Source organism: Marmota flaviventris, chromosome X (genome assembly GCF_047511675.1).
Source record: "Marmota flaviventris isolate mMarFla1 chromosome X, mMarFla1.hap1, whole genome shotgun sequence".
Lineage (NCBI taxonomy): Eukaryota > Metazoa > Chordata > Mammalia > Rodentia > Sciuridae > Marmota > Marmota flaviventris.
Genome location: NC_092518.1, coordinates 11,118,631 through 11,135,928, shown reverse-complemented (window position 1 = coordinate 11,135,928; position 17,298 = coordinate 11,118,631). Strand labels below are relative to the sequence as shown.

Below are 17,298 nucleotides of genomic sequence, written 5' to 3'. Positions count from 1 at the left end.
TTTGAAGTTTTTCTTTTGAGTTCATTCATTCATTCAGTGTATACCATGTGCTAGATCCACACATGCCAGGGACTAGGAATGCAATGGTGAGAAAAAACAAAACCACCCCAGTCTCACACTCAAAACACCCATCAGACAGACTGAGAAGGGCAGGGACAAGGGAAGAACTTGGGTCTGTGAGGCCATAGAGAGAAGGCCCTCATTAGGCTACAGCTCCTTAATTGGACAAGAGGGTCTGTAGGTGATAAATCAACAGGACTTGACCGATTGGATAGGAGAAAGAGGGAGAGATCAAGGGTGCTACTTAGGTTCCTGATCCACAGAATGTTCTAGAATGGATATTACTTTTTGATTTTTAAGGAATTCTTCTAATGGTTTTCTATAGATAAGATACTTGTGATTTACCTTTCTACAAGGACTGACAGATTTACTTATGGAAAATCTTTAGAGAATATCTTGCAATGGGTGGCAAGAAGTTTATCCTGGGAGAGACATGAATACCAAAATAGAAGGTCTCAGAAGCCCAGAACTTGAAAAGTGAACATTGCTTGGAACTGACAGATTGAGAAATGATAGGAAAAGGGTCATAAAGATGCTCCTGATAATTTTTTAACAAGTGATTTGAATGAAAGATGAGAAGTAGAGATGAAATGGAAGCGCAGTGTGAGGTGAGTATGAAGGATGGCTGCTTTTGGACAGGAACATCAAGGAACTGATCAGATATTATACGTTGGGGAACATGCTGACCCAATGACCATTTCTCTAAAAGTACAGCTTGAAATTTGGGAAATGATAATTTTACAAAATGGTAAAACTGAATCTGTTTTGTTTCCTAAGGTGATTGACATGCCTGAACACAACCCTGGCAATTTGGGAGGAACAATGAGACTGGGACTAAGAAGAACTGTTTTCAAAACGGAAAATTCAATATTGAGTAAGTTTCCCAGATGGTTTATTTTACAAGACTTCTGGCTGTTCACGTGGCCATGACAGGAACCCAGCCCATTTTGGAGGCTCAGCCCCATCCCTTCCAGCAGCTTCAGGACTTTCGACTCTATCTCTTGCTTGTCCCTTTTCTCTCTCTCTCTCTCTCTCTCTCTCTCTTTTTTTTGAGAGAGAGAGAGAATCTTTTTTTTTTTTTTAATATGGTGCTGAGAATTGAACCCGGGTCCCGCCCATGCTATGTGAGCGCTCTACCACTGAGCCACAATCCCAGCCCTGTCCCTTTTCTCTTGCTGGCCCCTCTGCTTTGGGCATTCTTCTCCCTGGCAGGACTTGGTAGAACACAGCATAAATGCTCCTTCTCATTTGAACTGCAAGACACTTTGTTCAGCAAGCTGTTTTGTGAGTTTACCAATGTGCTTGGAGATGAACTTGGACTGGGGGAGAGCGCTCTGATTCAAACTCAATTCTTTTGAATCCACAGTTCTCTCTACTACATTGAAACTGGCTCTTTGTTGCAGTCTGACTGGCCTTGGGTGCCTCATTAATGAACTTCCTAAGGAGGAAGGCTCAGAAGTATATGTCTCAGAAGTATTTTTCTTCTGGGCTGAGGGTATGCCTCAGTGGTACAGAGAATGCTTGCCTATTATGCCCAAGGCCTTGGGTTCCATTCTCCCACACCAGACAAAATAAGGAAGTGATGGCTGTAGAGGGCCCTTTTGTGGGGCAGGCAGCGGGGGAGGAAACATTGATTAGGACAGCCACACAGGGGATTCTGGGATGATTGGCAAAAAGTTCTGTTTATTTGTTTTGTAGTACTGAGATTTGAACTCAGGAGGAGCTCTACCACTGAGCCACATCCTCAGCCCCTTTTTAAAAAATTTAAATATATGTTCCATTGTTCTCTCAGTATCCCAGAGAAGAAAGTTTGCTATTTCTTTGTTCCCTCACTATCCCCAGCAAGGGGGGAGGAGAGTTTGCCCAATGATCTCGGACACCTAGAGTCATTCCTGTGAAGTTATAAGAATACCTTAGGGGCCTGGTGCTCCGTGGTAGAGTGCTTGCCTAGCATGTGAAAGGCCCTGCTTTGGATCCCCAACCCCACAAAACCAACCAAACAAAAAGAAAATACCTTAGACAAATGCCTTCTTAGCTAATAGGATAAGTAAGACCAGAAATATGAGCTTCTGCTTTAAAAATGAATATAATAGTTCTAAGGAATATAGTTCTTCCTAGCAAGAATGAAATTGAAAACGTTTTGAAATGAATACATTTCTTTCTTTGGCTAAGAAGCATTGTTCTTTAAGTGACTAGCATTTTTCTTTATAAACATAAGATGCTTCCTCTTTGTGGGTATTAGCGATGATTTGGCTTTCAGATGTTTTCAGATACTTTGGAACTTTCTACAAATAGTTGCCTAAGTGACAAAAAAGGGTTAGTGAAAAAAAAATTAATGTTCTAAAATTATATCCACTATAAAAGATTCAGTGATAATTTGCCGGCAGCAAAATAACCGGGGGGTGACAAGCAACTTTCCTGATTGATACAGCAGGAGTGGGAGCCGTTTATTCTAGGACAGGAGGGGTATATATACATTCCACACAGCTTATCTTAATTAACATAAACTAGATACAGCAGTCAACCAATAAGGAATCTCCACACTTAATGGCTCGCTGGCGTTACTTCACAAACCACTCCCTCTGCAAAAATGCCAGGCGCCATCCTGACTTGTTTATAGACCCTAACAATAATTGTACTAGGCTTTTTAAAAAGAGCAGTGTACTCAATGTATTTAAAGATAATGAAAATAAGACTGATTTGTTTTTCTTTACAGTAGACATGAAAATAATGTTTACGATTTTTGTGAATCTTAAATACAGCACCAAAGCTTGTTTAAAACATTTCTAAAAAACAGCTTTATTGAGATATAATTCACATCCCATCAATTCATCTGTTAGTAGTGTACAATTCACTGGATTTTATTGTATTCTTATTTTATTGCAACCATTACCACTGTCAATTTTAGAATAGTTTCATCACCTCTACTAGACAACCTGAACCCCCTCGTCATCACCACCCCTACTCTATCAGCCTCTGGCAGCCACTGATCCACTTTCTGTCTATAGATTTGCCCATTCTGGATATTTCATATAAATGGAACCATATGCTAGATCTTCTTTTGTGTCTGGCTCTTTCAATTACAATGTATTCACGATACATCCACAGTATAGCATGTATCATTCCTTTTAATGGCTGAATAATATTCCATTCTATGGATACATAACATTTTGTTTATTCATTCATCAGCTTATAGACATTTGGGTTTTCAGGCAATAATTTGTTGAATTTTGTTGCCTTATATTTAGATTGTGCTTCTTAGTTTGCAAAAGGCAAGTGATATGTGAACCTATGGTCCTCAAAAAGCATAAGATTTTGCCTTCCCACCTGTGTGAGACTGGCTTGCATGGGTCTCCAGAAAAGATTATGTTGGGGATAAGAATATGAACACTGTGCATAGCTCTATTAGGTATCATAAACATATAAAAACAAATAGCACCATGGTGTTTTATGGGCTTCCTCTGCCTCCAGTTGGCATATTTCGTTTGTGGCATCTTATTATTTTTTCATAAGCTGACACATTTCTCTTGTAGGACCTCCCCCACTCCCAATTTGGCACATTTCCTTGGGTAGGCATTTTTTCCAGTAAGCACATTTTTACAAGGACGGTATGAGCAAAATACATTTGCCTACATTGCTTGTAGAAATGTAGAACAGTTTTGATGGAAAGCTTTTTGAGGCTTTTTTTAAAATTTAAATTTGATTTATGGGGGGCTGGGGTTGTGGCTCAGTGATAGAGCACTTGCCTAGCATGTGTGAGACACTGGGTTTGATCCTTAGCACCACATAAAAATAAGTAAATAAGATAAAGATATTAAAATTTTTTATTTATAGGCCAGTACTTACAATGTTGTGGATTAAATGAAAAAAAATAAGGAAAGAAAAGAGTTGTTTAGTAAAAGAGACTGCCTTAAGATAGAACCAGAGCCTGAAGAGGTTACTGGACATAAAGGGTGGATTACCAGAGTGATTCTATTTTTATGTTCAGGAGTAATTCCTACTTTGTTCAGTCATCTGTTAGTCCCTTAAGGGTTATGAAAACATGAAGTCACTTTTTCTGAGGTGGAGATGATAAGTATAAATTGATTTGAACAAAAGTACTGGTAGTTATCATTTGCTTTGTTTATAAGAAATGTGTTCCTGGAAGCTCACTCCTGTTCTGTGTTCCATTTGTGTGTTTTTGTCTTTGTTTGCAAAGCCTTTTTCTTATAAAAAGATTAATGACAGTGTGTGTGGAATTGTCAAAGCTGGCTTAAGGGCCTTTAGAAATTAGGTATTTTAGCTGTGTATGGTCGTGAACATCTGTAATCCCAGGTTCTCAGGAGGCTGAGGCAGGAGGGTTGCAAGTTCAAGACCAGTCTGGGCAACTGAGTGAGACCCTGTCTCAAAATGAAATTTAATAGAAAGGCTGGGGGTACAGCTCAGTGGTAAAGCACTTGCTTAGCATGTGCTAGGTTCTGGGTTCAACCCCTGGTACTGAAAACAAACAAACAAAAAGGAATCAGGTAATTTTCTAAATGTATATGTATGACCCTTTACCTAAGTTGGTATATCCATGATCTTTTCTAAACTTTATATTATGTTTGGTTTTTACATAGTCTTATTGTAGCATATCTTTTTCATATGATGGAGTTCATGTCCATTATTTGGGCATATACTATTTTCATGTATTGGGAATCGAATCAAGGGCCTTGCACATACTAGGCAAGTGCTGTACCACTGAGCCACATAGCAAGTCCTCTTTTTTTGTATGTGATGGAGGCTTGCTATGTTGCCCAGGCTGGCCTGCAATGCATGGGGCCCAAGTGGTCCTCCTGCATAAGCCTCCTGAGTAGCTGGGATTTCAGATGTGTGCCTAGCTCTGGGCATATAGTATTTAATTGAGTTAAGGACTCCTAACTTGCTGATTCATTTCCTGTTGATAAACATTTCAGATTGGTTCCAGCATTTTATTAGAAAAACGCTGATTCAAACATCTCAACATGGTGTTTTTGTTCCTTTGAATGTTTCCTTAAGCTAGATTTCCAGGAGTTGGATTATTAGGTTGAAAGGTATGAACACTTTTATGACTGGTCATTCTGCCAGATTGTTTGAAAGAAGGGGCGAGTCAGTTCCTAATGACGTTAACAGTGCTAAGGTGCTTGCTTTGCCTAGTCTTTCTTGGGTCATTAATATTTTTCTTCCTGTTCTGTTAGCAAGAGCGAAAGGAGCCCTTTATGATTGTGCTTTATCTTGCTTTTCTTTTCATTGCCACAGAGTGAAACTTTATACCCTCAAATGTTGATTTACTCATGTGTAGACTGCCCAGGTCTAGGGTCTTCATCAGCACTTAAACATGGCAAGGGAGAGATCTACTTGCCCAAAGCCCATTATCTAAATCACCTAAACCTGGGATTTACTACCCAGGGTAGTAAACATTTTTGGCTCTGAGGCTATTGTGGTGTGAGAGCAGCCATAGATGATTTGTAAATGAATGAGCATGGTTATGTGTCAATAAAACTTTATTTATGACCACTGACATTTAATGTCTAATTTTTCTGGATTGTTTGATGTTTTTCCAACTATTTGAAATGTAAAAACTATTCTTAGTTCAAGGGCCAAACAAAAACAGGGGAATTGTATTTGGTGGTGGGTTGGGCCATAGGTTGCTGAATCCTGGTCTAAACAAGAACCAGCACATGGTGAAGGACAGCAAGGTTACTGCTTGTCTATTCACCAGCATAAATATTCCGTTTAGTGACAGAGAATAAGACAAGAGGGCTTCCAGAAACCATTTGATCCAAAAATCTTTATATTTTGGCTGAGCAAGTAGAAAGTTGAGAAGGGGCACCTGATGGTTGGAAGAGTCAAGAACAGGACTCAGGATACTGTGTCCCATTCGTTTCTAGCTTTCCACTGAGCCACACCTCCTGGCTCCACAGTCCCACCATTATAATCACTCTCCAAAATGTAACTCTTTATTTTTTTTTATGAGAGAGAGGGAGAGAGAGAGAGAGAGAGAGAGAGAGAGAGAGAGAGAGAGAGAGAGAGAGAGAGAGAGAGAGGGGGAGGGAGGGAGGGAGGGAGGGATTTTTTTTTAAATATTCATTTTTTAGTTTTTGGTCCAAAATGTAACTCTTAACATACATGTCTTACAATTGTTAGACTCGCTGAATGCCCTCCTCTTTATTGCATAGATATTATACCACAATTAAAACAACATTTTATCTGGGCCGGATGCAGTGGTGCATGCCTATAATCTCAAAGACTTGGGAGACTGAGGCAGGAGGATTATAAATTCAAAGCCAGCCTCAGTAATTTAGCGAGACCCTGTCTGAAAATAAAAAATAAAAAGGGCTGGGGATGTAGCTTAGTGGTTAAGTGCCCCTGGGTTGAATCTCCAGTACCCCCCTCCAAAAGAAAAAGAAAGAAAGAAAAAAAAAAGAAAGGCAAAACCCCCCACATTTTATCAGGGAATTTAGGCACTAGGACCTGTCTTCTTATAGTGACACCAGTAGTCGATTGATTCATTAGATAATTTTTGAAAAGTGGGGAGAATGGCACAGAGCAGTTCATTATGAACTGGGATACTTTGAAGAATAAGAAATCAAGATGGAGGGGCTTAGGCTCAGGTGAGAGGAACTGGAGGTGCACTGAGGAACTTGGTTTTTAAACTTCATCATTTTTGCTTGTGGCTCTCAACTGAGCACAAGAAATGGGAACATAGTAAAGCACAAAGAAATTTAGGCAAGGTTCAGAGTTCATTCAGGGCATGTTTGACAATATGTTTGATGGTGCCTCCGAAATGTTACAGACCTCAGTCTTCATTTGTTCTAGAAAGAACATGGCTTCTGGACCATTCAGTTAAAAGGTTTGAATACTGCACAATCTGGTTTATGTGCATTAAGTATGGATGCTGGTTAACATCAACCTAACTTAAGCTCCCAAATACTTATGCCCTCCAAACTAACACCCAAATGCTAGGGTCTCTTTAACCTTTAGAATAGGGGACTGTCATGGGGTGGAAGGGTGCAGAGAGGTATAGAGAGGGCCTAAGGGCTCTGGGGGCCATAGGAGGGCCACTCCTTGAGTGCAGTGCTGGGTTATGGGGTCTTTAAAAGTGAGGTGGACGCCATTTTCCCCTCATGGGTGTCCAGTGCAGTTTATGCAACTGGAGACTAAGACCTGATGATTTTCTGTCAGAGTTCTGAGAAGGTGGTCCTTATCTTCAGGGCAGACACCCAGGACCAGGCAGAAACTTGACGTAGGCAGGTGACAGCTAGCAAAAGGGGACAAGGAGAGTTCTTCAGGGTGATACCAGCAGGAGTATGACACCAGCAAAGCCATCTGGACAAGGCATGTGTCAAATCAAATGCTTTAAGAAAAGACTTCATTCGCTTCAGGAACCTCCTCTGCATTTCCTCATTTTAAGGAGAAGAACTTGACTAAAATGGTTGATTCTGCTTTACTATAAGGAAAAAAAGGTTTTCTTTCTTAAAGAACAGAGGCAAGAGCCAATTAGGAAGGTATTGCATGAGTCCCAGTGTTAAGGGTCTGGGGAACATTCATGGCACTGGAAAGGCAAAGTGGTCAAATCTAACATTTGAAAGAGCTGAAAGAAATGTGGTTAGGTAGAACATATTTTCAGGGGCTAGAAAAGTTACTTTTGCTTTCTTTCCTCTTATCAAAGCACTGCTACAGATAAACTGCTTTGAATTTCTAGTGTGATTAGAAAGTTAAAACACACATACACACTCACACACACACATAACCTTTGCCTGGTTATTGAGGTGGTTTACAAAATGGTTTATCGTAATTTGTCACCGTGCTGACACATGAATTAGGAACCAGTGTGGTGGGACCTGTGAGAGACTATGCACAGACCCCAGGCCCACCCCACAGAGTGGCTTTCTTCCTTGCTGCTTGCCTTTTCCTGGGGAAACCATTTGCTAAAGTGTATTTGTTAATATGGAGGCTCAGGGGTCTGGGACAGAGCTCCTTTGAGCCTACTGGTAGGTGATATTTATGTCCCCCTGACCAGATTGGCACTTCCTAATCAATTCACCAATGGCAACTAGTACAGTGGTTCTGAGTTCACCCCCTGAGGCCACATTGCTTACCAGAGGTCTCTTGGGCCCAGTTCTCGGTCACTGGTTGTACATAGCTACTTACTCTTACTGCACCTCAGTTTCTGCATCTGAAAAATGGGATAACAAGAGTGCCTGCCTCACTGAGGTTCTTGTGAGTGTTAACGCGTGTGAATCCTTATACTGTTGTCTGGCACAGAGAAGGCACAACTCTTATGTGGCCGATGGGATTGTAAATGTGAAGGACTTATATTGACCTGTGATCCTCTCAAAGCTCAGGGCGAACTTGCTTATAATCTGGCACTAAGGGGATCAGTCAGGTTGGGAGTGTAGCTCAGTGATAAGTGCTTGCCTAGCATGTGTGAGGCCCTGGGTTTGGTACCCAGGACCACAAAAAAGAGGGGAGGTTATCCTAAGGTCGTGGGAGGGGAGAAGTGAGTGGTGTGAGGAGGGGCACAGGGATCCCCTGAGTTTTGCAGGTTCTCTCTCTTCCCTCTATTCCTATCTCTTGGCTCCCCTTCTTGCCAATATACCCTATCAGAAGAATTAATAAAAGCTAAGAAAAGAGATGCTAAATATGAGTTAAGAATACTAAGCCAGGTGTGGTGGTGCATGCCTGTAATTCCAGCGACTTGGGAGGCTGAGGCAGGAGGATCTTCAGTTCAAGGCCAGCCTCAAAGATTTAGCAAGGCGCTAACCAACTCAGTGAGACCCTGTCTCTAAATAAAGTACAAAAAAGGGCTGGGGTTGTGACTCAGTGGTTAAGCACCTCTGGATTGAATTCCTGGTACCAAAAGAAAAAAAAAATTATCCATCTGCCAACACTTTGCAAATCAAATACACCAAATACCTGCACCTAAGGCAGCCTCTTAGGATCTCTGAATTAGACACACAGCAGCAAATTCTTGCAGGTGAATAGAAAGTTCCTAAAATGCCTAATTGCATAGGGCATTATTTTGGGCAGTCCTGAAAGAGAATTGAATTAAGACACTGGATGAAGCAGTCAAAAGATGTTTATGCAACTTGGTAATGAAGCCCATTAGGTAGTGATTTTGTCTTTTGTAGAGGACATGGGTTATTTCCCCGCAGCCTCTCTGGAAACAGGAAATGTGGAACCAGTTGAAAGATGGCTCAGAAGGTGTAGATGGGAATTGACAACATGTGGGTGATAGCTCCAAGGGCATGAATGTGGGAGAGGAAGTGGGGGATTCTGTCTTGGGCAGGGGGCCTTTGTTAAAGATGAAGAGCAGGTAAATGGGCAAGGGATCCCAGAGGGGGTGGGGATGTCACTCAGATTGCACCTGCAGAAAGCAGTACTGTAACATAACAGGGAAAAAAGCCAGGGGTAAGAGTGAAGCTATATAACTTGCATTTTTAAAAATTTTAATTATAGTAAAATTTACTATATTAACTTTTTTTTTTGTTTGTACTGGGGATTGAGCCTAGGGGTGCTTTACACTGAACCATATCCCCAGTCCATTTTAAATTATTTTTTTATTTTTGAGACATGGCCTCTTCACTAAGTTGCTAAGGCTGGCTTTGAACTTGTGATCCTCGTGCCTCAGCTTCCCAGGCTGCTGGGATTACTAGCATGTGCCATCATTCCTGGTGCTATACCACATTTGTTTATCCATTCATCCATGATGGACATTTGGACTGTTTCCACTTCTAAATTTGCACAGCTTTTTCTTGGGAAAAATTTTAGTTCTTAAAAGGAGATAGCATCGGGTGTGGTGGTGCACACTTGTCTTCCAGGTAACTCCGGAGGCTGAAGTAGGAGGATCACAAGTTCAAAGCCAGCCTCAGCAACTTAGTGAGGCTCTAAGCAACTTAGTGAGATTCTGTCTTAAAATAAAATATAAAGAGGCTGGGGATGTGGCTCAGTGGTTAAATGCCCCTGGGTTCAATCCCTGGTACCAAAATAAATAAATAAATAAATAAATAAATAAAAAGGGCTGGGATGTGGCTCAGTGGTAAGTACCTTTGGAGTCAATCCCTGGCACCCCCACCTCCAAATAAAAATAAAAAAATAAAAAGGAGAGAGCAATAAATTAGGTTGAGTTGCTTAGGATTACTAACATGAGGGTGAGGATAGGCAGGGCCATTGATGTGTTAAAAATATATTAAGTATGAGACAGATGCTAGCCAGTAGCAAATTAGAGAAAAAGATGGTATATATAGTTTGGCAAAGTGCTTTTGTTTCTGATAACCCTCTTATGCACATCATTGGTGTCTTGCTGCCTGCGTTGGGAGCATTTTAGAGGTCCTAAGGCTTCTATCAATTGTCTTTCTCTAAAGCCTTGCTGACACTTCTTAAGTGAACCTTAAGCTTATGTGCAGTTAATCTCTGCTGTACTTTATTTTGTCTCCAAAAAGACTGGGAGAGAAGACTATGTCATTTTGTTGAGATTTTCCCCCCACGCCTAGGGACATTGTATGGCACTTGAGCTCAACAAATCTGTCTGTAGGACCACTCATAACAACATGGTGTATTGTTATCTACTTCTGCTAGATGCTTTTGAGTGTGTGTGGTGCTAGGGATCAAACTCAGGGCCTTGCAAATACTTTAGGCAAGTGCTCTACCATTGAGCAGCACCCCAGCCCAGAAGCCAAATTTTAGGGTCAAAGGTAACTATATATTTTTAAAAATAAGATCTCTTTCTTTTTTAAAAATATTTTTTTTAGTATTCGATGGACCTTTGTTTTATTTTATTTATGTGTGGTGCTGAGACTCAAACCCAGTGCCTCACACATGCTAGGCAAGCTGTGCTACCACTAAGCCACAGGATAAGTATGTTTCTAATGTGGGGTATAGACTAATGTGGCCAGTACTGTGTGAAAACACAGAAGTGGCTGGTGTTGGGGAGAAAGCATTGGGCCAGATATGCCGAGGCCTCTGTTCCAGAATCGACTGTGCTGTCCAAAAGGGCAGGATGGGGTAGGGGGAGGTTTGGGCAAGTCCTTTGCTTTCATTTTGTTCTTTTATAAGATGAGCCTTGTGGTGAGTGCACACAGAAGCAATGGTATGGAGGTTACTCGATTTTTCAGTCCTTCAGGCAGGTGTATTAAAGGAGGATCCGTGGTCGATCCTCTAGGATCTGCCGGATTCCATGGTGGGCTTGTATCCTGGCATTGTACAGGCTTCCCTGATGTAATGCAGTGGTGATGGTTTACTTAATAACTGTTTCAGGGTTTTGAGGAGGGGGTGAGTGGGCATGGGGGCAGGAAAGATGGTGGAATGAGATGGACATCATTACCCTAGGTACATGTATGACTGCACATATGGTGAGACACTACATCATGTATAACCAGAGAAATGAAAAGTTGTGCTGCAATTGTGTACTATAGTGAATCAAAATGCATCCTGCTGTCATATATACCTAATTAAAATAAATTAATTAAAGAACTGTTTCAGGGTTTTGAATTAGCTAACACCATCTTCCACTAGAAGAGAAGAAAATCTAGATTCCTACTTAGAGTGTGATCATTTGGGGGCTTCTGCTAGAGATCACAGAGGCTTCTTTCACACATGTGCCAATGAATGTGCTTCTGAAGCTGATTACACCAATGTTAATCTCACTGTTGTATCTCTACAGGGAAACTTTATGGCAATGTTCCTTTTATAGAAGAAAGACACAGACATCGGTATGAGGTATGCCTTTCACACAGAATCACTATGGAATGTGGATGCTTAGTGTGAAGAACCCCAGTGATTATAAGCAGGCCCTCTGGAGAAAGTTTCTAGCCCCATAGCATCCAGAGGGCCAGGGAAGACATGCCAAATTTCCCACAGCTTTCAGATGAGGTGGGTGGGGGTAGGAGATTCTTCTCTCCTTGGCTTTCCAGAGGCAAAAGCTTTCAGTGACTGCACAAGGGCATATCAGGGTTCTCTGTTAACTCCAACCACCATCTTCCAGAGCAAGATAAGCCCTGCATTCCCCTTCCTTAACCCCTGCCCTTTATTTTCCAGGTTTGAGAAAATGGCAGTAGCTCCAAAGAGAGACCAAATGCCTCTTGGGATAGGGATGAGTTCCTACATATTATATGGTGGATTCTAGATTTAGGAAACCTCTTGGCAGCTTACATTGAGCTTGACGTTTAGTGTCACATGGTTAAGAGTGGTTAGGAGTTGAGATTGCCACATGAGAAGCACAGGTGCCCAGAACTGCAGATTGTCTGTACCAAAATTAATTAATATATCAATTATGATGCTTTTGGTTGTAATGAACAGAAATCTCTATTAGTCATTCAAATAAGTCTAAACAATAATGAAATTTATTATCTCAAGTAACAGGTAGTCCAGAGCCTGGGTAGACTCCAGGCATGGAATAGTTAGGGCTTCTGTCACCTCTGTGGTTTTCTTGGCCCTACCCTTTTCTGTGTGTGTCTGCTTTGCCCTCTGACTAGTCTCTCTCACAGTTGCAGAATGGCTGCCAGCAGCAACTGAGGTGACATGCAGTTTTTCTTCAGTCTGATTGGGTTACCTTAGTTTACTTTACCAGTCTGTGTATTAGTAACCATTTTAACCTTTTGGTGGGTTTAAATCTGGGTTTTGTTTGTTTGTTTTTTTGGTACTATGGATTGAACCCAGGGATGCTTAACCACTAAGCTGACAAGGTATTAGTTAAGTTGCGTAGGGTCTTGCTAAGTTGCCCAGTCTGGCCTTGAACTTGTGATCCTCCTGCCTCAGCCTCCCAAGTTGCTGGGATTATAGGAGTGCACAACTGCACCTGGCTTAAACCTGGGTTTTTGCAACATTCATCTACCAAGAGGGATTGGTTTATCTTATTTGGTTTAGACCAATTGAGGTCAACCTCTGAAGTGGGACAGACAGAGTTCCAAGTCCAAGGAAAAGAACAGTTTCAATCCTCAAACAAATTTATTCTTTGGAGAAAGATAGTTAAGTACACACCACTCAAGGAAGAAGCAAGTACAGGTTGTAACTAGCTAGTCTCAAAGTTCCAAGTCAGAATATCTGTGTCATAGTTCTACTTTTTTGAATCTCATCTTTGAGTGATAGAAGGTGGACCTCTCACATTGAAGTGATGGGTTTAGACTTATAAGTTCATTATGAGTTTAAAATTAGGCTTTGGGTATTAAGTAGAGAAATTAAGTACTAGTTAGAGAATCCCTGAAATGGAAAAATCCACCCAAACAATAAAGGATTGTTTCACAAGCTCATATGTCTGTATTGCACTGCAGCTCAAAAACACTTTCCTAGCTGGATATGGTGGTGCATGCCTGTAATCCCAGGAGCTTTGGAGGCTGGGGCAGGAAGATCATGAGTTTAAAGGCAGCCTCAGCAAAAGCAAGGTGCTAAGCAACTCGGTCTCTAAATAAAATACAAAATAGGGCTGGGGATGTGGTTCAGTGGTCGAGTGCCCCTGAGTTCAATCCCCGATAGCAACAACAGCAATAACAACAAACCCAAAAACGAAACCACTTACTTTCTTGTATTTCCAGGTGAACCCGAACCTGATCAACCATTTTGAGCAGAAAGACCTAAGTTTTGTTGGTCAGGATGTTGATGGGGAGAGGATGGAAATCATCGAACTGGCGAGTAAGTGAGCTCTTTGTTTTTGAAAAGCCTTGTGTCAACCACAGACTAATTTGAGATCTAGGTTTTCGCTCTTCCTATTCCTCTTGCCTTTGAAAGAAATATGAAATTATGGGGTGTAGGAAAAACAGATGGCTTCTAGTCCTAATCATTTGGGGGTCTATTAGTCTGAATCTACTATAAAATAATGGCTTTTCCCAACTCTACCAGTTCTACAAGTAGTAGGCTTCTTTTCTCTCCCCGTCTTCCTATTCTGGGGTTTCTCCTGTATGTCAGCCTCTAGGTTAGATGCTCTGCAGAAGGCAGACAGCTCACTGTTAACTGACACTAAGCTTGTTTTCCTTCTTTGAGGATGAATGGCCACCTTGCCATTAGTGACTGCTGTTGATGTCTGTTGTGTGAAGAGCCTGGCTCCTCTCCTGTCCTTTCCCTTCTGCTCATGCTCAATGGTGAAGCTCAGGCCAGTCATTTTACTTCCAAACTTGAATCACTGCACCCAGACTTCTTTGTAAGACCAAAGAGAGCACAAAGGGATTGTATTTTTTTTTTAAATTTTTAAATTTGTTTTAATTAGTTATACATGACAGTTGAATGCATTTATGCACTTTGATATATTATACACAGAGGGGTTATAATTTCTCATTTTTCTGAGTGTACATGTTGCAGAATCATATTGGTCATGTAGTCACAAATATACATACAGTAACAATATCTGTTTCTTCTACTATCTTTCCTATCCCCACATCCCCTCCCCTGCCATCACTTCCTTCTACCTAATTTTAGGTAATGCTATTCTTCTCTAGTGCCTCCCCGCCTATTGTGAATGAGCATCCGCATATTAGAGAAAACATCCAGTCTTTGGTTTTGTGAGATTGGTTTATTTCACTTAGCAGATATTCTCCAACTCTAATCACTTACTGGCAATGCCATGAGTTCACTATTCTTTAAAGCTGAGTAATATTCCATTGAGTATGAATTCCACATTTTCTTTATCCATTCATCTGTTGAGGAACACCTAGGTTGGTTCCATAGTCTAGCTATTGTGAATTGAGCTACTATAAACATTGATGTGGCTGTGTCACTGTAGTATGCTGATTTTAAGTCCTTTGGGTCTAAACTGAGGAGTGGAATAGTTGGGTCAAATGGTGCTTCCATTTCAAGCTTTCTGAGGAATCTCCATACTGCTTTCCATAGTGGTTGCATCAATTTGCAGTCTCACCAGCAATGTATGAGTGTACCTTTTCCACCACATCCTCGCCAACATTTATTGTTGCCTGTATTCTTGATGATTGCCATTCTGACAGGAATGAGATGAAATCTTGGAGTAGTTTTGATTTGCATTTCTCTAATTACTAGAGATGTTAAACACCTTTTCATATATTTGTTGATCAATTATATTTCTTCTTCTGTGAAGTGTCTGTTCAGTTCCTTAGCCCATTTATTGATTGGGTTATTTGTTTTTTTGGTATTACGTTTTTTGAGTTCTTTATATATCCTAGAGATTAATGCTTTATTGGAGGTGCATATGGTAAAAAATTTCTCTCCTCACATTATTGTTTCCTTTGCTGGGAAGAAGCTTTTTAATTTGAATCCATCCAATTAAATGATGAATAGATAGTAGAAGAAATCAAGGATTAAATAAAAAAATTCTTAGAGATAAATGAGAACACTGATACGACATATCAAAATCTCTGGGACACTATGAAGGCAGTACTAAGAGGAAACTTTATTGTATTGAGTGCATTTATTAAAAGAATAAAAAAATCAACAAATAAGTGACCTAACACTACATCTAAAAGCCCTAGAAAAAGAAGAGCAAATCAACACCAAAAGCAGTACAAGACAGGAAATAATTAAAATCAGAGCTGAAATTAATGAAATCAAAACAAAAGAAACAATTGAAAAAATTGACAAAACAAAAAGTTAGTTCTTTGAAAAAATAAATAAGATAGATAAACCCCTGGCCATGCTAATGAAGAGAAAAAAAGAAAACTCAAATTACTAAAATAGAAGATGAAGAAGGAAATATCACAACGGACACATCTGAAATACAGAAGATAATTAGAAACTATTTTGAAAATTTATACTCTAATAAAATAGAAAATATCGAAGAAATTGACAAATTTCTAGAGACATATGACCTACCCAAACTGAATGAGGAGGTCATACATGATTTACTTTTATTTATTTATTTATTTTTGCATTGGTTATTCTTTTTTTTTAAAAAAATTATTTTTGTATTAGAATTCTTAATACACCATTATACCATAATTTATCATATCTCTGAATATATATAAGGTATGTATAAGGTATATGAAAGGAGACCCTCATCATACATGATTTAAACAGATCAATTTCAAGTAATGAAATAGAAAATGCCATCAAAAGCCTACCAACCAAGAAAAAACCAGGACCCGATGGATTATCAGCTGAGTTCTACAAGACTTTCAAAGAAAAATTAACACCAGTTCTCCTCAAAGTATACCATGAAATAGAACAGAGAACCCTTCCAAACTCATCCTTTGAAACTAGTATCACCCTGATACCAAAACCAGACAAAGACACATCAAGGAAAGAAAACTTCAGCCCAATATCCCTGATGAACATAGACGCAAAAATTCTCAATAAAATTCTGGCAAATCACATATAAAAACATATTAAAAAGATAGTGCACCACAATCAAATGAGAGCCATCCCAGAGATGCAGGATTGGTTCAACATATGGAAATCAATAAATGTAATTCATCATATTAATAGAGTTAAAAACAAGAATCATATGATCATCTCAATCGATGCAGAAAAGGTATTTGACAAAATACAGCACATCTTCATGTTTAAAACACTGGAAAAACTAGGGATAGTAGGAATATACCTCAACATTGTAAAGGCTATATATGTTAAATCCAAGGCCAGCATCATTTTAAATGGAGAAAATTGAAAGCATTCCTGCTAAAAGCTGGAACAAGACAAGGATGTCCTCTTTCACCCCTTCTATTCAATATCATCCTTGAAATTCTAGCCAAGGATTGGATTTCTATTGTGGAAGAGCACTGAAATTGTTTGTTGCTGGGCTGGGCCACCCCTGAGAACACAGGCACAAAGCATTCATTTATTATTGATAAAACATTCAGGTCTTCAAGGACATGGTAAGCCCATGGTCACAGCTGGCCTTGGCTCTTTGACATTCGAGCCCACATAGGCCAAATCCAGCCTGCTGACTATTTTGTGTGGCTAATGAGCTGAGAATGTTTTTTACATTTTTAATGGGCTAAAAGAAGAAATGGAAGAATAATATTTGTGACACATGAAAATTATATAATTACGTGGCATTCAATTTCAGTGTCCATAAATAGTTTTATTGGAGTATAGCATAGGGGCAGAAAGGTGTTACCTTTTCCTCACCCACTGTGAGGGTCATGGTGGACACTCCTCTGACAAAAGGTTAATGAGAGAAAAGCATAACAAATTTATTTAATGAAACTTGTACATGACATAGGAACCTTCAGAAAGAAAGACCCGAGGGTCCAGGGAAAACTGTCTACTTTTATGCTTAGGTTCAGTGATGCATGGACAGCTGTGCAAATTTGATTGGATAAGAGGTTTTGGTCTAAGGCC

General features: G+C 40.0%; 1 protein-coding gene across 6 annotated transcripts in view; it reads left to right on the top strand.

Annotated features, from left to right (window-relative positions):
* Positions 1–17,298, top strand: part of Ctps2 (CTP synthase 2) — a 100,542-nt gene that overhangs the window by 65,462 nt on the left and 17,782 nt on the right. For all 6 annotated transcript variants that reach the window (XM_071606268.1, XM_027927425.2, XM_071606266.1 and 3 more), the window contains 3 exons: positions 838–934; positions 11,723–11,778; positions 13,590–13,686. In XM_071606268.1, coding sequence (XP_071462369.1) covers positions 838–934; positions 11,723–11,778; positions 13,590–13,686 — 250 coding nt within the window. The remainder of the gene's footprint in view (positions 1–837; positions 935–11,722; positions 11,779–13,589; positions 13,687–17,298) is intronic.